The sequence below is a fragment of the Anolis sagrei genome, chromosome X (assembly GCF_037176765.1).
Source record: "Anolis sagrei isolate rAnoSag1 chromosome X, rAnoSag1.mat, whole genome shotgun sequence".
NCBI classification, from domain to species: Eukaryota; Metazoa; Chordata; class Lepidosauria; order Squamata; family Dactyloidae; genus Anolis; species Anolis sagrei.
Window position 1 is genome coordinate 30,697,299 of NC_090034.1, and position 25,882 is coordinate 30,723,180.

At 46.1% G+C, this 25,882-nt stretch overlaps 1 protein-coding gene across 2 annotated transcripts in view; it reads right to left on the bottom strand.

The window, feature by feature from the left end:
- MAPKAPK5 (MAPK activated protein kinase 5) overlaps nt 1-23,155 on the bottom strand; it is a 39,333-nt gene extending 16,178 nt beyond the window's left edge. The window contains exons 1-8 of one of the 2 annotated variants that reach the window (XM_060786065.2): nt 22,687-23,155; nt 12,053-12,126; nt 10,060-10,135; nt 9,231-9,328; nt 8,229-8,337; nt 6,420-6,509; nt 4,937-5,032; nt 4,691-4,771 (exon numbers count right to left, since the gene is read on the bottom strand). In XM_060786065.2, coding sequence (XP_060642048.1) covers nt 4,691-4,771; nt 4,937-5,032; nt 6,420-6,509; nt 8,229-8,337; nt 9,231-9,328; nt 10,060-10,135; nt 12,053-12,126; nt 22,687-22,722 — 660 coding nt within the window. In that variant the 5' untranslated portion in view covers nt 22,723-23,155. The remainder of the gene's footprint in view (nt 1-4,690; nt 4,772-4,936; nt 5,033-6,419; nt 6,510-8,228; nt 8,338-9,230; nt 9,329-10,059; nt 10,136-12,052; nt 12,127-22,686) is intronic. The other variant, XM_060786064.2, reaches the window with a different exon arrangement.
- Between the last annotated feature and the right edge of the window lie 2,727 nt (nt 23,156-25,882).

Sequence of the window (25,882 nt, forward strand, 5' to 3'; positions counted from 1 at the left end):
TGGTTCATTTTATTCCCTTGGCTCTTCTTTTTCTTTTTGGATTTGTCTATTTTTGCTTCTAATACTCCATTGAAATCGCCTGCTATAATGAGACTATCATAATTCTGGTTGAGGAGATTTTCTCTTAGGTCCTTAATAAACTTTGTTTTAGGCCCATTAGGGGCATATATATTACAGAAAAGCACATTTTGACCGCTTTCTCTAAAGCTTATTCCGACCATTCTTCCTTCCTCGTCTTTAAAGGCTAATTTGGGATCTAATCTTGGGTTGGCATAAATCACTACTCCTCTTTTCTTCTCTTTTGCGGCGGAGTAAAATTCTATCCCTATATTTTTTTGCATTAAGTGTGAGATTTGTTTTTGATTTATATGGGTTTCTTGGAGCGCTACTAAGTCAAATTTCCCTTTTCTTATTTGATTAAACACTTTATTTCGTTTTTGTGGGGAGTTCAGTCCATTAATATTAACACTCCAACACTTTAATTGCATCATTTAATTTTTATTTATTTGGTTTCGTCCAAACGGTCTATGTCCGGCTTGGGGGGGTTTGGGGTCAGGGTCATCGTCAAGGTCAGGGAGAGGAATCTTGCTTTTTTCGGGTCTCTGCTATTCAGGTCATCTGGCGACTTGTCTCTTTCTAGGTCTCTCATCAGCTTTTTATGGAAATTTTTTGCTTTCTCTTCTGATGTTACCCAAATTCTTTCCTCTTTATATGTAATCATCATTCCTTCCGATCTTTCCCATCGAAAGCGAATTTGGTTTTTCTTTAGGTCTTCTGCTAAGAACATATATTTCTTTCTCTTCAATAATGTGCTGACTGGGTATTATTTCAGAATGAGAATTTTTTTCCATTGTAGAACTGGGGATTCTTTTTGTTTTCCCTCAGTATTTCTCTCCTCAAGCTTCTTCTGGCGAAGTGTACTATAATATCGCGGGCTACTTTATGTTTTTTAGCATAATTTGTCATTATTCTGTATGATTTCTCGATATCGTCCGATATCTCTTCTTCCGTGGCTTCCAGTAAGTCAGCTATTATCTTACAAATTTTACTTCTTATAATTTCTTTTGGCTCTTCTTCTATGTTCCTAAATCGTAATTGAAATTCTGTCTCTTTTTGTTCTAGCTTTTCTTGCCTTGCTTCCAATTTGCTACAGGCAGCCTCTAAGTTGTCTACTTTTGTCTGTAGTGTATCTTGTCATTGTTTTAATTTTTGTTCATCTTGTCTGATTTCGTTAATGTCAAGTTGGAGTGAATTGTAATTTTTTTTCATTTCACTTAATTCTGTGGTAATTTCATTTTTCATCTCCAACATTTTTTCTTGAAATTTTGTTTGATTTTCTTGAGCTGCTTTTTGGCTTTCAGACAGTCTTGGTATTTCCTTCAATATATCCTTTAGATTTGGATTGTCAGGGAGAGAATTTCTTCTTTGTGGTAGTTTTGGTTCTTCCTTTTTTGGCTTTGTCTTTGGTGTCGCCATTTTATTTTACTGTAATTTATATTCAATTGATGAATTTCTTGGTTGAATATATATTTAAGTGTATCTTTAGGTATATATTTAATATATATTGTTCAGTTCAGATATATAATCAGAGATGTACACGTTAATTTAATTTAATATTTGATGTATATATATTTTTAAAACACGGTGGAATGGGTTTATGATAGAATTCTATGTTTATTTTGCTGTGTTTATTAATTCAGGTTTGAAGATTGCAGTAATTTATTTCTTGTGGTTAACTTGATAGACTTAGTGAGCTTGATTTTGATTTTTTTTTGTATTTTTCTCCCCAATTAATTCTTTAATTAATAGCTTTAATTCAATGAATTCATCAAATACTATGCAAGTGTTCTCAAGGTCTTCGTTCAATCTTCTTCTTTTTATCTTAAATTAATAGCCTATTTCTTCTTCTGCACTCGTTCGCCCGTTTTGTCTTCACTGTTCTCCTCCGTTCCTCTGGATCTCCTCCGTCTGTCGTCCTTCTTTCACTCCATCTGCTTTCCACTGTCGTCGCTGTCGTCTCTCCGCTGCCCGATGTTCAGTTCTTTGTTGTCCTTGTTGTCCTCCGTCCTCCATCTTTCACTCCCCATTGTCCCTCCATCCCCGCCGATCCCGTCGTCTCCCGCTCATCACCGCCGCCGCCGTTCCTTTTCGCCGATTTGTCCCCCATCCGGCTTTCAGATCGTCGTCTCCGTCTCCCGATCTTACTCCTATGCTTGGCTCCGTATCCGTTTTCTGTATGTATATCTTTATTAACTTTTCAATATGTATATATATATGTATGTGGCTTTTATTTTTAAGTAACTTTTATTTATGCTTCATTTATAATCCAAATTCCGTGTTGTCTAGGCATCCGCTCTATGGTTTCAATGCTTGTGTCTTCAGACTCGGTCCCTCTATCTTCTTATTTCCTGCTTCCTGTTTTCTATGGTCGCTCCTTCTCTTGGTTACTTCTTCCTGTTTCCTGTCACCATTCGTCTTAGGTGACTCTCTAGCCACATAGACTCTATTCCGAGTTTGTTTTGAGAGAGGAGGGAGTGTAGACAAAACAATTCTTCAGTCAAGGTCAATATTTTTCCAAAATGTCTCTTTGTCTTTCTTTGTCTTTCTCCCCCTCTATCAGACTTTATCTTTATGTATATATATATATATATATATTATAGGAAATCGCTTCTTGCCTCCATTAATTTTCTTTCTTATTTTGGAGATAATAATTGATTCAATTCAGGGTCTTTTCCAAATTATTTGCTTATTTAATTTCTTTCCCCCGTGGGGGTAGTTGTTTCTCTCTTTCTTTTATAGTTTCCAGGAAGCTAAGCGATCTTCAAATAGAGATTCTTTTTTAGTACTTACTTTTGCACAGTGGATTTCTTTCTTTTTGTTTGAGAGTGGAAGAGGTTGGCAGTAAGCTGGCTGTGTTGCCGGCGCTTGTCTCTTCAGCGACCCGCTTGCCCTGCGGGCACCAAGATTCCCGGGTCCGTGGACCCTCGCCCTTGAGGGGAGGGGGTCTCCTAGACCATCGGATGGTGCCCTGTGGGTTTAGCAGTCTGTCAGATCTTGCCCACCTGACGGAGGGAGCCTTATGCAGGCTCTACCCGGTCGCGAAGGCGATGGCACCAGAGAGCTCTCACAGTGCCCGTCCTGCCACCATGCCATCCACCCGGAAGTCATTCCATTTTAGTATTGTTGGGATAAGAAAAGTACCTGCATAAAGTCTACCATATTACTTGGGACTATGATTTCACAAAAACTGTCCAGACGCTCCTAGAAAACCACAGCTTCTATATGGAGTTTCAGGGCATGAAAGCTAGATGAAGGAGGCAAAAGAATGGTCTACCTCAAGGTAGTGCTCTTGCACCAACCTTGTTTAACACCTTTACTAACGATCAGCCACAGCCATCACTCACAAAGAACTTTATATACACTGATGACCTTAGCCTAACAACACAAGCAAAAGACTGTGAAACAGTTGAGAACCAACTTATTAATGCCCTGAAAGATCTCTCCAGCTACTGCAAAGATAACCACCTGAAGCCTAACCCTGCCAAGACACAAGTGTGTGCTTTCCACCTATGCAACCGTGAAGCCAAAAGGAAATTGAGAGTTACCTGGGAAGGCCAAGAGTTCAAACACTGTTCCCACCCTAAATATCTCGGTGTCACCTTAGATCGAACACTAACATTTAGGAAACACTGTGCGAACACTAAGCACAAAGTAGCCAAATGCAATTACATCCTACGGAAACTTAACTGGCAGTGCATGGGGTACAGACCCAAAATTATTAAGAACATCAGCCCTGGCCTTGTCTGTCTTGACTGCTTAGTATGCTCACCCTGTTTGGCATAAGTCTGTTCATGCAAAGCAAATAACTATAACACTGAACGAGACATGTAGAATAATCACAAAATGTCTTAAATGTACACCTGTTGATAGATTCTGTAAGGTAGCTGGCATTACCCCCCCCCCCCGATGTGCGACAGGAAGTTGCTGCTAACTGTGAGAGAAATAAGGTTGAACACTGTGAAAGACATTCTCTGCATGGCTATCAGCCTTCTCCCAGTAGACTCAAATCAAGGGAAAGGTTTATGAGAGTCACCACTTCCCTTAATGTTCCCCCAGCAACAGCAAGAGCATCCCTTTGGGCAGCTAAACCAGGAAATCCCAACAGGATGGCTCCCCACGAGGGTCTTCAGCCGGGGCAAACCAAGAATTATCAACTTAAAAGTCCCTGAACAGACTCAGAAGTGGAGTGGGCAGATCTAAAGACAACCTGGCAAAATGGCACTACCTAGAAGATTCCTCCACCTTGTGTGACTGTGGAGCAGAAGAAACAACTCTGCATCTGTATGCTTGCCCATCATGCCCTGCCCTCATGCACAGAGGAAGAACTGTATTGTTGGCTTTCATGGCCAGAATCACTGGGCTGTTGTAGGTTTTTTTCGGGCTGTATGGCTATGTTCCAGAAGCATTCTCTCCTGACGTTTCGGCTGCATCTATGGCAGCCATCCTCAGAGGTTGTGAGGTCAGAGGAAGAACTGTTTAATGCTAAAGACAATATGGTCACTGTTGCCTGGTTCTGGTCAAAAATCATATAGCTGCTTGTGCTCCTTCTATTTCTACTAGTTTTAAACTTATGTATGCAATGCTTTTGACACGAAATAAATAAAAATAAGTAAATAGGTGTAGAACGTACCTTATTATATGTGTAGGGTGTTGGTGAGGTAGGGATAATGCCAGACTTCTCCTTCTGATGCCTTCTCTGTGCCTCGAGTACCTGACAGGATAGAAGGGAAAGAAAGGTGAATTTTAAAGAATAGAGAAACCATACAAATGAAGTAAGATTTCAGCTTCAGGACAGGAGGCAAAGCAACTTTATCCTGCTAGCTCTGGAAGGATAGAAGTACGAGAAAAATTGACCTGGTACGCCCTCATCTCTTACCTGAGGTGCCACGTAATATGGAGTAAACTGTGGCGTCATCAGGTCTCCCTGGTCCACCTTGGCAAAGCCAAAGTCACAGAGCTTCACCGGAGCATCCTAAAGCAGAAAAGAATAGATACACCAGAAGTTAGTTGCTGCTCATTTATGCCCCTGTCTGCATTTCATCACATAACAGTCGCCAGCATGAAATAATCACAGCCCCATTTTCTGGGTGACAAAATTGGCATGTTTCTGTTCCTCACATAATAGTTGCAGAGCCATTTGGGGCAGATCACCCCTTTCTTCTTTCCTTCCTTCCTTCCTTCCCTTCATCTATCTTTCTATCTTTCTTTCTTTCTTTCTTCAAAGACAAGACAGTTTAAAAACTATGAAATTGAGATCTCTGGAGCTCCGCTCCCCCCTTCCTTCTTAAGGCATCTTTAAAAACCTGAAATTGACGTCTCTTGAACTTGGCTCTTCCCCCCTTCCTCCAAAGAGCTACATTTCAGATTTTGTAAATTGCCTTAGAAGGATGTCGTCCACTTCCCTTACACCTTAAGGCATTTGAGGAAGGAAGAGTGATAATAATAATACACTTTATTTATATTCCGAATTTTCCCCTAGGGGACTTGGAGTAGAGTACAGCATTTACATACATAGGCAAACATTCAGTGCCTTTACAATCATATACAATGAGACACACAAACTCAAACAACAGCAGAGGTTTCTACTTTCATTCCCAGCTTCTAGAGGTGGTGCTCATCTCTGGCTCTGGAGAAGTGCTTTTTTCTCAATTTTCAAGCCAAGGAACCTGTGTTGTCACCTCCTGGTTGTGTGGACAACAGGATTGCTTGGAGTGTCTCTTTGCCTTTTCCCACCAAAACGGTACCTATTTATCTACTAATATTTGCATGTATTTGAACTGGTAGATTGGCAGGAGCTGGAGCTGACAGACGGAAGCTCACCCCACCTTGCGGATTCAAACTTACAATCTTCAGGTCAGTGGTCCAGCAGCACAAGGGTTTAACCCATTGCGCCACTGTGGCTTCCAGAGACCTTCATTTTATAGTTTTCAAACTGCCTTGCCAACAGAGACAGAAGGAAGGAAGGGAGAATAAGCCCCAAATGGCTCTGCAGTTTTAAAAAACAACAGAAACAAAGCTGTTTGTTTGAGGTTGGATCATCCCTCCTCCTCTCCTTTCAGAAGGGATTAATTTTTTAAAAGCCAGAAACCCGAGAATCAAAGGTAGATTTGTTTTCCTTGCATAATAGTCGCACCTCCCTTTTTTGATGAAAAAAGGAGGTGGGTCATGCAAGTAGCATGTGATGAAATAAAGGATTCAAAAAAATGGCTCTTGGTTAAAAGACTGAAGGCGAGAAGGCAGCTGTATGTTCTTGGATAGACAGGAAAATGCGAAGGCCAGCGAACAGTACAAGAGGCTAGCAAAGGCTACCTTTCACCTCCTGATTTAGCCAGAGTTTGATTATGACATGTCCATCTTACCAAAGAATTGTCCTTGAAAAGCAGGTTCTCGGGCTTGAGGTCTCGATGCGCAATGTTCAATGAATGACAGTGCTGCAAAGCCAAAGCTATCTGAAAAGAGGGCACAAGGAAGTCAGAACAGCAGGTGAATGAGGAAGCACCCAATCTTCCTGTCAACTACACATCACTTTCTTTTCAAACTGATACAAGGCCTTCTACAACACAGTTGACCCCAACTCCTGCTTTGCTTCCGGACCCAAAGTGTTAATCCAGCTCACAAACTAGATTTCCAGTCCCGTGGTTGCATCACAACACAGCCCTTTCTGTAACAGACTTAGGTGATTATGTGCGGTGCAAACCCTGACATAGTTCTGGGCAAGGCTTCAACAACGAAGGCAGGTAGGTAGATTAAATACATCCAAACACCATAGCTGCTGCAAAGATAGCAAAAACAAGACATTGCAAGCCAGTATCATGATTACAGATGCTCAGCCTTAAGGATTCTGTTTTGTCATCCTGCAGTACAACAACAACAGAAATCAAAATGCCAATTTTTTTTTCGCACATCAAGTCAAACTAAAATGCACAGTTAGGTCTATAGGAATATTTCCATCACCATAACATGAAATAAATCATGCCTGGCTGCTGGATCTGTTATTCCTCACTTGTATGATGGTGGGTCAAAAAGTAGTGCCTACTTCGCTCTAACTTTTCTTTCTTTCCCAGCTACTGGACTATCTATGCAAGATATTATAGAGATAACCTTACTCTACTGATAGGGTCTTTTCTTTTCCGACTGACTGATTAAAACCATGAATCTGAAGCTAAAAGAAAGAGTCCTCATTGCATTTCTGTCCAAAGAAGGCTGTGCACCTAAGGAAATCCATCATTGCTTGAAGAATATTTATGATTTCACCCCTTCTGGCTTTGACCTGTGTGGACCTCTGAAAGACAACCTATGTGGTTTCAGATTCAATGACTTGAATGACGTTAAAACAGCTTTGAAATCCTGGGTCACGAAGAAAAACCCTGATTTTTTCCAAAATTGTTTTGATGTCTGGGTTAAACGACAGCACAAATGTGTACAAATTGATGGTGGCTATGCTGAAGGATAGTTTTGACAGAGGACAGTCCAGGCTATGATCTGGGGCAACTTCTGCTGTTACAGCTCCATTCATAACATTTTTATGATGCAGGAGGCAAAACTTTTTGATTCACCAATGTCATATTTAAACCAATGTTGTCCAAGACAAACCAACCGAACGAGTGTTGAAGAAGCTGCATAACATGGGCTTTCAACAATAAGCTCTCTCTACAATTAATTCAAAACATGCTTTCCCAATGTGGATATTTTTTTCAACTCATTTTCAAAATACGTAGCTGGAAGTCAGCCTAACAACCTAGACCAGGGGTCCTCAAACTTTTAAAACAGAGGGCCAGGTCACAGTTCCTCAAACTGTAGGAGGGTCGGATTATAATTTGAAAAAAAACCATGAATGAATTCCTATGCACACTGCACACATCTAATTTGTAGTGCAAAGAAACACTTATAAACAATGCAATAATTAAAATGAACTATTTTTTAACAAATATAAACTTATTAGTATTTCAAAGGGAAGTGTGGCCCTGCTTTTGGCTGATGAGATAGGATTATTGTTGTTGTGTGCTTTCAGGTCGTTTCAGACTTAGGTTGACCCTGAGCGAGGGCCAGGTAAATGACCTTGGAGGGCTAAATCTGGCCCCTGGGCCTTAGTTTGAGGACCCCTGACCTAGACCATTTACAACATATGGAACATGTATGTTTCTCCATCCAAAGACGATCTGGCTTGCCTGCTTTGTTACTTGGCTTGCTTGCTTCTCGGTAAAGTGCCGGTGTTGGCTGATTCGGTGGAAGAGTTCACCTCCTTCCATCATCTCCATTACAATGAGGAGCCGGGCCCTGTTTTAAAAGCATTCTGGTTTGTTAAATGAAAGAAAGAAAGAAAGAAAGAAAGGAAGGAAAACCCAAGATATAAATAAAAAATGATGCTATCGCCGCCAACATCCCAGCAAGCGGGGACAGGCTTTGCTTATATAAATCTAATTTAGGATTAGGAAGGATAAAGAATCTGTTTTTCCTGACCTAGACTTTTGGAAGGCAATCTCCATTGTATTACGGCATAGCCCTGAGGTGTGGCAGGAAGAAAAGGAGATATTTGCAAATGAGGAGTTGCCGGTGCAGGAATTTTCCTGAAACTAAGCCCTAGCCTGCTTTTTTCAGGACATTTGTAATATAAGCTCTACCCCAAAAGAAAGCCCCAGTTAAGATCATCAGCCAGGAGGATGCATTGAATATGACCATAATTTATAGGAGTTGTAGGTCCTGGGATGTATAGTTCACCTGCAATCTAAGAGCACTCTGAATGATGGACCTGGAACTAACTTGGCACACAGAACCACTATGAGCAACAAAACATACTGGAGGGCTTTAGATGAATTTATAGGAATTGTAGTTCACCTACATCCAGAGCACACTATGAACCCAAACAAGGATGGATATGGACCAAACTTGGCATGCATACCCAATATGCCCAAATTTGAATACTGGTGTGTTGTGAGGGGAACTGGCCTGGACATTTTGGAGTTGTAGGTACTGGGGTTTATAATTCACCTGCAATCAATGAGCACTCTGAACTCCACTAAAGATGGAATTGGAATTGGAAAGGAATGACAAAACACGCTGGCAAAAACTGTATGGAATAGCCCAAAAAGTGGCCTGAAACATGCAGCTAGGATCCTCTGCAAAGCATGGAAAAGGCATTGCCCCGTCAAAGCCGCCCCCTGCAGCCCTACCTTGGACTGGACTCATGAGGGAACTGCACACTGTTAGCGTAGACTTCGATTATCTGGACAATGTTGGGATGCATGGCACACATCATGTGAAGTCGGACCTAGTGAGGAAGGGAAAAATAGTGACCGTGGCCCATGCCGACTAGTGTTTCCTTGTACCCACCATTTTGGGGTGTCAAAAATTGTATTTTTTTTCTTCACATAATACTCGCACCCGAAGGCAAGGCAGTTTAAAAACTATGAAATGGAAGCCTCTGGAGCTCCACTCCTCTCTCCTTTCTCCTTCCTCCACGGCCTTATGGCAGTTTAAAAAAACTGAAATTGAGGTCTCTGGAAATTAGATCTTCCCCCCTTCCTCCAACGAGCTCCATTCCAGGTTTTGTTAATTTCCTTAAGACCCCGGAAGAAGAGAAGAGTGGAGCTTCAGAGACTTCCATTTTATAGTTTTTAAACTGCCTTGCTTTTGGAGAAAGAAGGGAAAATCAGCCCCAAATGACTCTACAGTTGGGAAAAGAAAAAAAAATAGAAATGGAGCTGTTTCTCCTCCTCTCCTTTCAGAGGCAAGGCAAAAAGAGAAAAACAAAGTCAGTTTTTTATCCTCGCATAAGAGTCGCACACCTTTTTTGATGGAAAAAAAGGGAAAAGTGTGACTATTATGCAACGAAATATGGTCGTTCCTTGCCTGTTCTTGCAAGACTCCCACACTTATCCTGGAGTTGCCTTGGGGAGTCTATGGAATTGACTTTGTCCGTTGTTTCAGGATAGCAAGGAACAGAAGGAGAGACACAAAAGGCCATGCTAAGTGATAAACTGTTTCCCAAGCATGACGTACCTCATTTCTAGCTTTGGGGCGATCAAGAAGGATTTTCAGCGCAAACCGTTCTTGAGACGACTTTTTCATGCAGACCCTGTCCGGACGGCAGGAGACTATGTTGGTTAACTGGGCAACTTAACAGCTTGCAAATAAATGCATTCAACATGTCATAGAGAAAATCAGTAGAACTCCTCCCCAATTGACTCCTGCATCGAGTTCCCCTTTGCTGTCTGGACACAGTTTGCTATGAAGTTCCTCTTCTGTACGATCCAATCCCTGTCTAAAAGCCTGTGCCACCAAATCCCAGACGGCACCGGGGCTGTCGCGGCCACTGAACAGTGATGGAAAACAACGCTTAGAAACGATGCATTCCCAACAGTGGGAATGCTGAAGTCTGTATACTCAGTGGCCCTGCCAGCTGGGGAATTCTGAGTCCAAGAAAATTACTTAGAAATGCTCCACTCAAACTAATCATACCTGGCAGTTTCAGATGTTCTCACTGCTTCAGTTCTTTGAAGCTTCTCACCTGGATACAAAATCAACCCGAATGTTGGAACCAATCCGGCATTCTCTGACATTTGAGAAGAAATGCAATGAGCTAGGAAAGAGCTGGCTCCTTTTCTTTAAAGATAGTGACCTGCCATAAAGGGTCTTTTATTGAGATTTCTCAATTGGTTTCTATGAGTTTACTCATGAGGTTGAATAAAAGATTGGCTCGCACTGCTGTTTTCTCTCCTGGGGACAAAAGTGTGTCATCCTGTACAAAAGGCAGAGTTTGCTTTGGTTGGGCAGGCCCAAAGGCCATAAATGTGAGCAGTGATTTAGAGCGCTCTAGAGAGGCCTAACCCTGACGCGCCACTGAAAGCAAGAAGGGGGCAAACCAGATCAGCCACAACCACCACTCGCAAAAAGCTTTATACACCCTGGTGACCTTGGCCTAACAACACAAGTAAAAGATTTAGAAACAGTTGAAAACCAACTTATTAATGCCCTGAAAAATCTCTCCAGCTAGTTCAAATATAACCACCTGAAGCCTAACTCTGCTAAGACACAAGTGTGTGCTTTCAACCTAAGTAATTGTGAAGCCAACGGGAAATTGAAAGTTACCTGGGAAGGCCAAGGGCTCAAACACTGTTCCCACTCTAAATATCTCGACATCACCTTAGATCAAAACTAACATTTAGGAAACACTTGGCAAACACCAAGCACAAAGGAGCCACACGCAATAAAGTCCTGCAGAAACTTACTAATAGCGCATGGGGTGCAGACCCAAAATTAGAAAGAACATCTGCCCGGACCTTGTCTGACTCAACTGCTGAGTAAGGCTGCCCTGTTTGGCACATGTCTACCCACGCAAAGCAGGTGAATGAGATGTAGAATAATCACAGGATGTCTTAAACCTACACCTGCCGATACTCTATAAGGTAGCAGGCATTGCCCCCCCCCCCCGATGTGCGATGGGAAGTTGCAGCCAACGCGAGAGAAATAAGGTTGAACACTGTGAAAGCCACCCACTGCATGGCTATCAGCCTCCTCCCATCAGGGAAAATCAAGGGAAAGTTTCACGAGAACCACCATTCCTCTTAATGTTCCTCCAGCAGCAGCAAAAATATCCCCAAGGGGAGCAAAATCAGCCAGTTTCAACTGGATGGCCCCCACGAGGGTCTTCCTCCAGGAGCAAAGCAAGAGTGGGCAACATGGAAGTCCCTGAACAGACTCAGAAATGGAGTGGGCAGATCAAAGGACAACCTGACAAAAAGGCACTTCCTAGAAGAATCCTCCACCTGGTGCAACTGTGGAGCGGAACAAACAACTCAGCACCTGTATGCTTGCCCACCATGCCCTGCCTCATGCACAGAGGAAGAACTGTTTCAAGCTACAGACAATGCAGTCACTGTTGCCCGTTTTTGGTCTAAAACTATTTAGCTGCTTGTTCTCCATATATTTTATCAGCTTTATACTTATTTATTTATGCATTGCTTTTGACATGAAATAAACCTGAGGTTTTTACCTGACTGGGCCACTGATGCCAGCTCCCAGCTTCTGAGTCCAGTTAATGTGGTATTCTTCCAAAATAGACGTTTCCTTTTTTTTCCAAGAAAAAAAAAGACAAAGAGAAATAGTTCATAATCTTTAGAACAATTCTTCAGGTGCGGTACCCTATCCCCCTATTTGTATTGTCCTTGGTATTAGTGACTTGTGGAAGGGGCAAGGGACGAAGCGGGCTAGAGGCTGTGGGTAACAATAAGGTGGGGAGGGGGGAGAAAGGGAATGGAGGAAGTTGGCAAGAAAAAACTCCAACAAACCAAACAACCATTAATGGAACAGAAATTGAGACCAGGGATTTGGACTGCGGCATGGAGGAGGGGAGGTGTTCCACTAGCCGAGGGGCCCCCATAGAAGTCGTGGTGGGGAAGGGGAGATGCGGGAAAAGGAGACCACAAATTCGGCCTAATTCGGATCGCATATCTACATTAATAATTCCAAACCGGTCTCCTATGGTAAACTGGTGTAACCAGGTTGGTGGTCCCTCCGGATTGAAGGTGATGCTGTTGAACGCCAGATCTGTCAACGGAAAAACAACCTTTATCCAGGACCTAATCCTGGATGAGCGGGCAGATCTGGCGTGCATCACGGAGACCTGGTTGGATGAAGCTGGAGGTGTGAATTTAACTCAGCTTTGTCCTCCAGGGTTCTCCGTGCAGCATCAACCGAGATCCGGAGGGCGGGGAGGCGGGGTCGCAGTGGTCTATAGAGATTCCATCCATCTGACCAGGAGTCCCATCCCGCAGACCACAAATTTTGAATGCGTCCACCTGAGGGTGGGTGACCGGGACAGAATAGGGATTCTGTTAGTGTACCGTCCACCTCGCTGCACTACAGTCTCCCTACCTGAGCTAGCGGGGGTGGTCTCGAGACTGGCGTTGGAGTCTCAACGGCTTCTTGTGCTGGGAGACTTCAATATCCATGCCGAGATGGCCCTCACAGGAGCAGCTCAGGACTTCATGTCTGCCATGGCAACCATGGGGCTGTCTCAACAAATATCTGGCCCCACCCACTGTGCTGGACATACATTGGACTTGGTTTTCTGCCAGGGATGGGAGCAAGGTGGCGGTGTTGAGGAGTTGACCATCTCTCCGTTGCCATGGACCGACCATTTCCTGGTCAGATTTAGGCTCACTGCGCCCCCCAACCTCTGCAAAGGTGGAGGACCCATTAAGTTGGTCCGCCCCAGGAGGCTTATGGATCCGGATGGATTCCTGACGGCTCTTGGGAATTTTCCCGCCACCTCGGTAGGTGACCCTGTTGATGCCTTGGTCGCTCTCTGGAATGGAGAGATGACCAGGGCAATTGACACGATCGCTCCGGAACGTCCCCTCTCAAGTAGCCGAGCTAAACCAGCTCCTTGGTTTACTGAGGAGTTGGCAGTGATGAAGCGAAGGAAGAGGGAACTAGAGAGCGTGTGGCGTTCGGATCCGAGCGAGTCAAATCGAGCACGGTTTGTGTCCTTTTTAAGGGCATATGCCGCGGCAATAAAAGCCGCAAAGAAAACTTTCTTTGCGGCTACTATTGCGTCTGCAAGGAACCGTCCGGCGGAGTTGTTCCGGATTGTCAGAGGTCTTTTAACTCCCGCCACCTCAGGCGGGAGCCCTGACAATTCGGCCACGCGCTGTGAAGCATTTGCTCGGTTCTTTGCAGACAAAGTCCCTTTGATCCGTTCCGGTCTGGACACCATATTAAATGCAGTCTCTGAGGATGTGACACGAGCACCTGCTTGTCCTATTTTGATGGATTCGTTTCAATTGGTGAAGCCCGAGGATGTGGACAAGATACTTGGAGGAATGAGGCCTACTACGTCCATCCTAGACCCCTGCCCATCCTGGCTTCTGAAGGAGGCCAGAGGGGAATTGGCTGAGTGGGTAACGGTGGTGGTTAACGCCTCCCTTCGGGAAGGCAAGATTCCAGCGAGCTTAAAACAAGCTATCATAAAACCGCTGTTGAAAAAACCATCACTGGATCCCACTAGATTTGACAACTTTCGGCCAGTTTCCAATCTCCCCTTTTTGGGCAAAGTCATGGAAAGCGTAGTGGCCTCACAGCTCCAGGTATTCTTGAGAGACACGGATTATCTGGATTCGGCACAGTCTGGTTTCAGACCGGGACATGGTACTGAGACGGTCTTGGTCGCCTTAGTGGATGATCTGCGCCGGGAGCTAGACAGGGGGAGTGTGTCCCTGTTGGTGCTCCTGGACCTCTCAGCGGCCTTTGATACCGTCGACCACGGTATCCTTCTGGGGCGTCTTGCGGAGATGGGCCTCGGGGGCACTGTTCTACAGTGGCTCCGGTCATTTCTGGAGGGTCGCACCCAGAAGGTGTTATTGGGGGGCACCTGTTCAACGCCACAGCCTTTGACTTGTGGGGTTCCACAGGGCTCTATACTGTCCCCCATGCTGTTTAATATCTACATGAAGCCGCTGGGTGAGATCATTCGGAGTTTCGGGGTGCGGTGTCATCTGTACGCAGATGATGTCCAACTCTGTCACTCCTTCCCACCTGCTACTAAGGAGGCTGTCGAGGTCCTGAACCGGTGCCTGGCCACTGTAACGGTCTGGATGAGGGCGAACAAATTGAAATTGAATCCAGACAAGACAGAGGTACTCCTGGTCAGTCGCAAGGCCGAACAGGGTATAGGGTTACAGCCTGTGCTGGATGGGGTCGCACTCCCCTTGAAGGCGCAGGTTCGCAGCTTGGGTGTGATCCTGGATTCATCGTTGAGCCTGGATCCCCAGGTTTCAGCGGTGACCAGGGGAGCATTTGCACAGCTTAGGCTCGTGCGCCAGCTGCGCCCGTACCTTGGGAAGTCTGACTTGGCCACGGTAGTACACGCTCTGGTCACATCCCGCCTGGACTACTGCAACGCTCTCTACGTGGGGCTGCCCTTGAAGACGGCCCGGAAGCTCCAGCTAGTCCAGCGCTCAGCAGCCATGTTACTAACGGGAGCGGGACGCAGGGAGCACACAATGCCCTTGCTATACCAGCTCCACTGGCTGCCGATTTGCTACCGGGCCCAATTCAAGGTGCTGGTGTTGGCCTACAAAGCCCTAAACGGTTCCGGCCCAAAATACCTGTCTGACCGCATCTCGGCCTATGAGCCCACGAGGACTTTGAGATCGTCCGGGGAGGCCCTTCTCTCGATCCCGCCCGCCTCTCAGGCACGCCTGGCGGGGACTAGGGATAGGGCCTTCTCGGTGGTGGCCCCCCGGCTGTGGAACACCCTCCCTGTGGACATCAGAGTGGCGCCCTCCTTTATGACATTCCGCAAGAGACTAAAGACATGGTTCTTTGAGAAGGCGTTTGTGTAAGTGCTGCAACAATTGGCAATGACGATTAGAACGGAACATGGATTATGAGATTCGGATTATGATTCAATGATGAGACGTGGCGAATGATTTAGTGTAACTGTATTATTGATAGTGCTGTTGTTTATTGTTGATGTGTAATTGCTTTGTTGAAATTGTACCTGGTTTTTATATGTTGTACACCGCCGTGAGTCGCCCTAGGGCTGAGAAGGGCGGTCTACAAATGTAGTAAATAAATAAATAATAAATAAGCAGGCGGGATCGAGAGCAGGGTCTCCTCGGAAGATCTCAAAGTCCTGGTGGGTTCATAGGCAGAGATGCGGTCGGATAGGTAGCTTGGGCCGGAACCGTTTAGGGCTTTAAAGGCCAACGCCAGCACTTTGAATTCAGCCCGGTAGCAAATCGGTAGCCAGTGGAGTTGGCGCAACAGGGGGGTTGTATGCTCCCTGTGCTCTGCTCCTGTTAAAATCATGGCTGCCGAGCGTTGGACTAGTTGGAGCTTCTGAGCTATCTTCAAAGGCAACCCCACGTAGAGAGTGTTGCACAGAACACCCCGAAAATACTGAGGAACATTGGAACAAACTGAAGACCTCCATCATCACAGCCTGCGAAGAAGCTATTGGATATCAAACCAAGAACCATCAAGATTGGTTTGATGAAAATGACAACGAGATCCAACAGCTAATTGACAAGAAAAGGAAAGCCTTCCAAACATGGCAGAGAGACGTCAGCTGTGCTGCTAAGAAAAAAATCTACGCCAGTGCAAAAGCTGAGGTCCAAAGAAGGATAAGAGAACTCAAGAACATCTGGTGGACAAAGAAGGCTGAAGAAATCCAACACCTGGCATGATGCTCAGGGATGTTTCAAAGCCACAAAGGCCATCTACCAAGAAACCATGGCATATAGCCTCTACGCTCATCAGATGGAACCAAACTTCTGAAGGACAAAAAATCAGTTGCACTACGTTGGAATGAACACTACCAAAGCCTCCTGAATCGCAGCTCCAATGTGGCCGAAAAGGTTCTCTTACAAATCCTGCAACAACAAACCAGGGATGAGCTTGCAGCGCTGCCTAGTTTGAAAGAAGTCAGCAATGCTATCAGCCAACAAAAAAATAACAAAGCCAGCAGACCTGATGGGATCCCTGCTGAAATCTTTAAAGAGGGAGGACCTGAGCGGACACAACAACTCCTTGGGGGCACGGTTCTGTCGTGGCTCCGGTCCTTCCTGGAGGGACGAACCCAGATGGTGAAGCTGGGAGACGCCTGCTCGGACCCCTGGCCTTTGACCTGTGGGGTCCCGCAAGGCTCTATTCTGTCTCCCATGCTTTTCAACATCTACATGAAACCGCTGGGAGAGGTCATCCGGGGTTTTGGAGTTGGGTGCCATCTTTATGCGGATGACACGCAACTCTACTACTCCTTTCCACCTAATTCCAAGGAGGCCTCTCGGGTGCTGGACGAGTGCCTGGCCGCTGTGTCGATCTGGATGAGGAGGAACAAGCTGAAGATCAATCCTGACAAGACAGAGGTCCTCCTGGTCGATCGTAAAACGGATCGGGGTATAGGGTGGCTACCTGTGTTGGACGGGGTTACACTCCCCCTGAAGCCACAGGTCCGCAGTTTGGGTGTCTTCCTGGATTCTTCACTCACACTTGAGGCTCAGGTGTCGGCGGTATCCGGGAGGGCCTTTGCACAACTGAGACTTGTGCGCCAGCTGCGACCGTACCTCGCGAAGGCTGATCTGGCCGGGGTGGTCCATGCCTTGGTCACCTCTAGAATGGATTACTGCAATGTGCTCTACGTGGGGCTGCCCTTGAAGACGGCTCGGAAACTTCAATTGGTCCAGCGGGCGGCAGCCAGGATGCTAACCGGGGCTCATTATCAAGAGAGGTCTACCCCTCTATTTAAGGAGCTGCCATTTATTTTCCGAGCCCAATTCAAGGTGCAGTTGCTCACCTACAAAGCCCTGAACGGTTTGGGACCACCCTACCTACGTGACCGCAACTCCATCTACGCACCCACACGCTCGCTCCGGTCATCTGGGGAGGCCCTGCTCGTGATCCCACCCACGTCGCAATCGCGCTTGGTGGGGACACGGGACAGGGCCTTCTCTGTGGCGGCCCCCCGACTCTGGAATGCCCTTCCAAAAGATCTTCGACAGGCCCCTACTTTAGCAGCTTTCAGAAAGAACCTAAAAACTTGGCTGTTCCGATGTGCCTTCTCAGATTAGGAATCCCCAATCCCAAGTCCTAGAAGCACTTTAGTACAATCAATATTACTGCACACCGCACTATCTTAATCCTACGTTCCTCCTGCCATTTCAGCACTTTTAACCCTGTACCCCATTGCGCCGGCCGGCCCAGTTTTAAAGTGTCTTGTTGCATTGTCACTGTTGCTGTTATTTTGCTTAATTATTTGATTTGCTTTGTTTATTGTTGTGTTATGCTTCTATTGTATTGTGTTCTGAGGCTTCGGCCTGTGTAAGCCGCATCGAGTCCTCCGGGAGATGCTAGCGGGGTACAAATAAAGTTAATAATAATAATAATAAATAATAATAACTCCACCAGCTCATAGAAAAAGTGTGGGTGACCGAGAAAATCCCAGCAGATTTCAAGGATGCCACCATCATCACCCTCTTCAAAAAAGGGGAAAGAACAGATTGCAGAAACTATCGAGGTATCTCCCTTCTAACCTCCGCTGGGAAAATCCTCGCAAGAATCCTTGCAAACCGCCTTCTACTCCTCTCAGAAGACACCCTCCTAGAATCCCAGAACGGCTTCCGCCCCTCCAGAGCAATCGTGGACATGATCTTCACTGCACGACAGCTCCAAGAAAAATGCAGGGAACAAAATCAACCTCTGTACATGGCATTCATTGACCTTGCAAAGGCATTCGACACAGTAAATCGCAGCGCCCTCTGGACCATCCTCCAAAAGATCGGGTGCCCTAATAAATTTGTGAACATCCTGCGGCTCCTCCATGATGACATGATGGCAACAGTTTTGGACAGCAATGGCTCCCAAAGTGACCCATTTAAGGTGGAATCAGGTGTCAAACAGGGATGTGTTATCGCCCCAACTTTATTCTCCATCTTCATCGCTATGATACTTCACCTTGTTGACGGGAAGCTTCCCACCGGAGTGGAAATCATCTATCGGACAGATGGCAAGCTATTTAACCTCAGCAGACTGAAAGCCAAAACCAAGATTACAACAACATCCGTTATAGAACTCCAGTACGTTGATGAGAATGTCGTCTATGTTCATTCAGAAGAAGACCTACAAGCCACTCTAAACACCTTCACAGAAGCTTACGAGAAGCTCGGCCTGTCATTAAACATCAAGAAAACCAAAGTGCTCTTCCAGCAGTCACCAGCCAATCCCTCTCCAATGCCAGAAATACAAATTAATGGTGTAACATTAGAAAACGTTGATCATTTCCACTCCCTTGGCAGCCACCTCTCCACAAAAGTCAACACTGACACCGAAATACAACACCGCCTGAGCTCTGCGAGTGCAGCTTTTTTCCAAATGAAGCAGAGAGTGTTTGAGGACCGGGACATCCGTAGGGATACCAAGGTGCTTGTTTATATAGCTATTGTCCTCCCAACCCTGCTATGCGCCTGTGAGACGTGGAGAGTCTACAGACGTCAAATGCAACTCCTGGAATGATTCCATCAGTGCTGACTCCGAAAAATCCTGCAAATCTCTTGGGAAGACAAGTGGACATATGTTAGCATGCTGGAAGAAGCCAAGACCACCAGCATTGAAGCGATGGTCCTCCGCCATCAACTCCGCTGGACCGGCCATGTTGTCCGGATGCCTGACCACGGTCTCCCAAAGCAGTTGCTCAAGAACAGAAAACGGAATGTTGGAGGACAGGAAAAGAGATTTAAAGATGGGCTCAAAGCCAACCTTAAAAACTCTGGCACAGACACTGAGAACTGGGAAGTCCTGGCCCTTAGGCGCTCCAGCTGGAGGTCAGCTATGACCAGCAGTGCTGTAGAATTTGAAGAGGCACGAATGGAGGGCAAAAGAGAGAAACGTGCCAAGAGGAAGACGCGTCAAGCCAACGCTGACCGATACCACCTTGCACCTGGAAACCGATGCCCTCACTGTGGGAGAAGATAGAGATCAAGAATAGGGCTCCACAGTCACCTACGGACCCCACTGCCAGGACACTACACTTGGAGGACAATCATCCTCGAACTACAAGGGATCGCCTAAGTAAGTAAGGCCTTGCAACAAAGGATTCCCCCGGGCAGGAAGCAGCCAGACTTTGAAGCTGCAAGGCCATTCAATGCTAATCAAGCTGGCCAATTGCAACATTCACACTTGCTTTAAACAGACAAGAGTTCTTTCTCCCACCCTGGATATTTCACAGATATATAAACTCCACTTGCCTAGTTTCCAACAGACCTCACAACTTCTGAGGATGCCTGCCATAGATGTGAGCAAAACATCACGAGAAAATGCTTCTGGAACATGGCCAGACAGCCCAGAAAACTCAGAGCAACCCAGTGATTCTGGCCACGAAAGCCTTCGACAATTTATTATTTTACAATTTAATATGTTCACGGTGTGTTGCAATAGACATGCTTTTGGTAAATGTGTCTGTCTGGCTGACGATTTTAACTGGGGCGTACTGTTGTGGTAGGGCTTGCATTATGAGCGCCCTGAAGAAAAGTCCTGCCAGGGCTTATTTTTTGGTTAGGTCTTATTTTTGTGGTAAAAGGATATGCAAGATGGCTGCTTATTGTCCAAACGACTCAGTTCTGTTTGCATCTTAATACAGGGGCCAGTGGAGTAATCATTTGAGGGCTGGGTCTATACAAGATTGGGGTTCAAAGCCCAGTTGCGGAAACCCTTGGGCCACTCACTCTTTTAGCCACAGAGGATGCCAAGTACAAGCTCCCTTGCCAAGAAAACCTGTTGATGGAGCCGCCATAAATCAAAATGACATAAAGGTGGGGGTATTCCTGCTTTACATTTTGGCTTGGAACTTGAACCCAGGAAGCATCTCCAAGAGGAGACAGTGAGTCTTAAAGTGAGTCTGGAACCCTTTTGTAGAGTTCAGAGGCTTCACCATGATTGGCAGTACTAATATTACAACTTTGGGGTGTTTTGTTGAGCACAAACATTTTGCTCTTTGGCACGGGTTTAAGGAGCTTTGGCCTGCAAATGCCAAGTCAGTTAGAAATCAAGCTGCAACAGGCCCACAGCGAGGCGAGGCTGCTTCAGCTTAGCTGCAGGATGCCTTCCAACAAGGTTGCCTTTGGAGCTACCAAACACGATTTTTAGGACCACAAGCCATCGAGAAAGCTGCTAGTCTTGCCCAAGCTGGCCTCTGTTTTGTATCTAGTTCAAGAGGGGGAAAGTGGCCACCATCCGAATGTGGCTGAAATGAATCTACACTGTGGAATGGATGAGGTCTGACCCCGCTTGAACTGCCAAGGCTCAACGCTATGGAATCATAGGAGGGGCAAGGTCTCTGGCATTCTCTGCCCCACCAAAGGCACCCATAGCCTTGAGCCAGGGCAGTTCATGCGGGGTCAAACAGCACCCATCCCACAGCACAGGCACCTCCTGAGGATTCCGAGGTCCCTTCCCTTTTTTTGCTGCTCTGGAGACCAGGACTCAACAGAGCCATGGGTTCAAATGACAGCAAAGGAGATCCCACCTGAACCTCAGAGCTGTTCAACAGTGGAATGGATTGCCTTGTAGACCCCATTTACACTGCCATATAAAATCCAGATTATCTGATTGAACTGGATTATATGGCAGTGGAGATCCAGCCATAGTCTCTAGAGGCTTTTCAACAGAGGTTGCATGGCCCTCTGTTGGGAGGGTTTTGATTGTGCCCTGTCTGGCAGAAGGGGGCTCGACCAAGTGGCCTTGTGGGAGTCCCTTCCAACTCTAGAATTCTGTTCTCATCATCTTTTTTAGTAATGATGATGAAGGGGTCTGTGATTTTAACCTACGGAGAGTTTGATTTTAGCAAAGGCTGAAGGGTCATATGTTGGGAAGGCTCTGATTGTGTCTTCCTGCCTGGCCGAAGAGGGGTTGCACTGGATGGCCCCTGGAATTCCAACTAGAATTCTATAATAACAATAACAACGTTTGCGGATGATAATGGGGGTCTCTTTCTCTGGGGGGTTTTGAGCAGAGGCTGTATGGCTGTCTGTCAGGAGGGTGTGGATGATGCCCTCCTTTGTGGCAGAAGGGGTTGGGCTGGATGGCCCTTGGGGTCTCCTCCAGATATAGGTTTCTATGCTGCTATGATTATGATTATCATTATTATCCCTGAAACGGTTTATTACTCAGGCCATTGGTTGTTGTTGTTTGTTTTATATTATTTTATGAGGTTGTTTTATGTATTTTAATGTCTTATACTTTAACTATGTTGATTGGGATTGTCTCCATGTAAGCCATCCGAGTCCCTTCTGGGAGATGGAGGGGGGATACAGAAATAAAGTGATTATTATTATCATTATTATGATGAAGCAGAGGCTGTCTGGTTGTCTGCCGGAGGGGGGAGGACTTGGATGGTGCGGTCCTTTGTGGGAGTTCAGCTGGATGGCCTTTGGAGTCTCCCCCAGATATAGGATTTATGTTGGTAGGATTATTATTATTATCATTATTATGGTGAAGCAGAGGCTGTCTGGTTGTCTGCTGGGGGAGCTTGGATGGTGCCCTCCTTTGTGGCAGAAAGGGTTGGGCTGGATGGCTCTAGGGGTCCCACCAGCTATAGGATTCTATGCTGCTAGGATTGTTATCATTATTATGATGAAGCAGAGGCTGCTTGGCTATCTGCCAAGGGGGCTTAGGTGGTGCCCTCCTTTGTGGCAGAAGGGGTTGGGTTGGATGGCCCTTGGGGACTCCGCCAGATATAGGATTCTATGCTGCTAGGATTATTATCATTATTATGATGAAGCAGAGGCTGTCTGGCTATCTGCCAAGGGGGCTTGGATGGTGTCCTCCTTTGTGGCAGAGGGGGTTGGGCTGGATGGCCCTTGGGGTCTCCTCCAGATATAGGATTCTATGCTGCTAGGATTATTATCATTATTATGATGAAGCAGAGGCTGTCTGGCTATCTGCCAAGGGGGCTTGGATGGTGTCCTCCTTTGTGGCAGAAGGGGTTGGGCTGGATGGCCCTTGGGGTCTCCTGGTGATCGAGGACCCCCCAATGGCAGACTTTGCCCAACTCCACACCCGAGGGGAGGGGGCGTGGCGAAGGCTGGCCTTGGTATGCTCAGAGGCGCTCTTGCTAGGGAGCTTGCTCACCTTAATCATCCTCTCCGCCTCGGGCTCCTCCGACATCCTCTTCCTCCTGGGCTGCTTCAGGCCGGGCGAGGCCGGGGCCGCCTTCCGAGGTGGCTGTGGTCCTCGCCGCTGTTCCCTCTCCCTCCTCCTCCTCCTCCTCCTCCGCCTCCTCCTCGGCCCTGGCCCCCGCCTCCTTGGGGCTGCCGAGGCCTCATCCCCGCCGGGCTCCTGCTCCCTCCTCCGCCTCGCCTTTCCCGGCCGAACTCTCCTCCCGCCCGAGGAGCATCACCGGCGCAGCAAAGAAGAATGAAGTCCCCCAAAAGGCAGGCGACTGAAGTAGACGCCCCTTTCGCCGCGCGACGCCCGCAGTGCCAGGCCCCCTCCCTAATCTCCCTCCCCTTTCCTTCGGGTCCTTCCTGTCCGCGCGTCGCTTCCTTGAGGGCGTCACGCGGCGGCCGAGAAGGGTTATCTGAGGGGAGGACGAAAGGGGCGGGGCGGGGCGTGGAGGAAGGGGAGAAGGAGGCGGGGCTTTCCCGACTACGCCCCGCCTCTTTTGCTTGGAGGGAGATTCTTTATTTTATTCTCTCCCCTCCCTTTGGAAATCTCGCGAGATCGGGAGCCCGCCTTCTTTCTGAGGAGAACGCCGTGAAGCGCCTGTCGTGGCAGAAGGGGAGCGGACATTCGACGCCGGGAGACGAGGTGGAGGAGACGTGGCCCGAAAGATAGACAATCTACTAATATATAGACATCATCATCATCATCATATAATTTTATTTGTCTCCCGCTTTTCGCCCAGAGCGGGGCCCAAAGCAGCTCACAATATTTTAAAACCATACGAATCAACAATACATACAACAATAACCTATAAAACCAACTTTAATAACATTGTAATGTAAGAATACTCCTGTATTATATATAATATTAATAATGTTTTAATACATTATATGTATTACAACTTCTGATATAGTACAATATATTGTACTAATAGTATAATAAGAGTGGTAGTGTATTATATATTGTGGTATAATAATATAGTACAATATAATATATAATAATCATATAATATATTACATGTAATATTACTAATTTGGGGAGCAGGGTGAGCTCCCGCTGTCAGCCCCAGCTTCTGCCAACCTAGCAGTTTGAAAACATGCAAATGTGAGTAGATCAATAAGTACTGCTTCTGCGGGAAGATAATGGCACTCCATGCAGTCATGCTGGCCTCATGACATAGGAGGTGTCTATGGGACAATGCTGGCTCTTTGGCCTAGAAAGAGAGATGAGCACCACCCCCTCGAGTCAAACACGACGACTTAATATCAAGGGAAACCTTTATCTTTAATATTACTAATAATGTTGCAATATAGTGGTAGTTAAAGCATAATTAAAGCAATGATATTTCCGATAGTAACCTATGGATGTGAGAGCTGGACCATAAGGAAGTCTAAGCAAAGGAAGATAGATGCTTTTGAACTGAGATGTTGGAGGAAAGTTCTGAGAGTGCCTTGGACCACGAGAAGATCCAACCAGTATGGACTTTATTTCCATACTTCAGGAAATAAAGCCCAACTGCTCATTGGAGGGAAGGATATTAGTGATAAAGATGAAGTACTTTGGCCACACCATGAGAAGACAGGAAAGCTTAGAGAAGACAATGATTCTGTGGAAAATGGAAGGAAAAAGGAAGAGGAGCCACCCAAGGACAAGATGGATGGATGGTATCCTTGAAGTGACTGGCTTGACTCTGAAGGAGCTGGGGGTGGTGATGGCCGACAGGGAGCTCTGGTCCATGAGGTCACAAAGAATCGGAAGCAACTGAACGAATAAACAACAACATAGTGGTATCATACAATATAGCACTATATAATACTAATATTGTAGAAAGCAGAATGGAATCTATTGCCTAGATCGAGGGAAGTCATGGTGTCCTTGTATTCTGCTTTGGTTAGATCTCTTTCCCTGGAATACTGTGTCCAATTGTGGGCACCACGGTTCAAAAGGTATATTGACCCTAAGCTAGAAGGCATCCAGAGGAAGAGGGCAACTAAAAGGATCAAAGGTCTGGAGACCATGAATAATCCCTATGAGGAGTGTCTTGAAGAACCAGGTCTGTTTAGCTTGCAGAAGAGAGGTTTGAGAGAAGACATGAGAGCCAAGTATAAATATGTGAAAGGTCATAAGGAAGAGGTATCAGGCCTGCTTTCTGCTGCTCTTGAAACTAGGACTCTGAGCAATGGCTTCAAACAACAGGAAAGGCGATTCCACCTGACTATTAGAACTATTAGAACTTCCTGACCATACGAGCTTTTCAACAGTGGAACTCTGCCTCGGAGTCCGGTGGAAACTTCTTCCTTGGAAACTTTTAAACAGAGGCTGGATGACCATCTGTCAGGGATGCTTTGAATGTGCTTTTCCTGCATAGAACGGGGTTGGCCCATGTGGTCTCTTCCAACTCTATTATTCTATGATAGACACAGAGTTCCAAATCCCATTTTCTCCCATGCAAGCTAATAGTTCTACTGAAGAGAACTCAGCTATAGCAAAGCAATTGATGAACGAACAGAATATTATTTGCTAACACAGAAATTTGGAACCGCTCAGACAACCATTATGTCAGGCTACACAGAGAAGCCTTTGAAATCCACAAGCATGTGGACAATTTCAACAAAAAGGAGGAGACCATGAAAATGTACAAAATCTGGTTGCCAGTATTTAAAAATACCAGAATTAAGACAGTAAATAAAGAACGCCACTTAGAAAACAGGGGAACTCCAGAAAGCAAACAATCAAGTGCCAGCCAACACTTCCCAAACAAAGGATGCCTCCAGGCAACAACACTGATTGACTTTGCAGCTGTAAGGCTACTCAATGCTAATCAAGCTTGCCAACTGCAGCATTCACACTTGCTTCAAACAGAGAAGGGTTCTTTCCCCGACCCTGGACAGTACACACACATATATACACCCCACTTGCTTCATTCCCACAGACCTTTGAACAAACCTCTGAAGATGCCAGGCACAAATGCAGGCAAAACATCATGAAAGTGCTACTGGAACATGGCCATACAGCCTGAAAAATGCACAGCAACACAGAAAGGGAAAGTGCTTCTGGAGCTCTTTGAGGGACGTCATCTCTTATTTAATGGCCATGGGTGAATGCTGTGGTCAGGCATCAGTGTTCTTTAGCAGAGAAAGCTCAAAGCCTTGTAGATTCCATA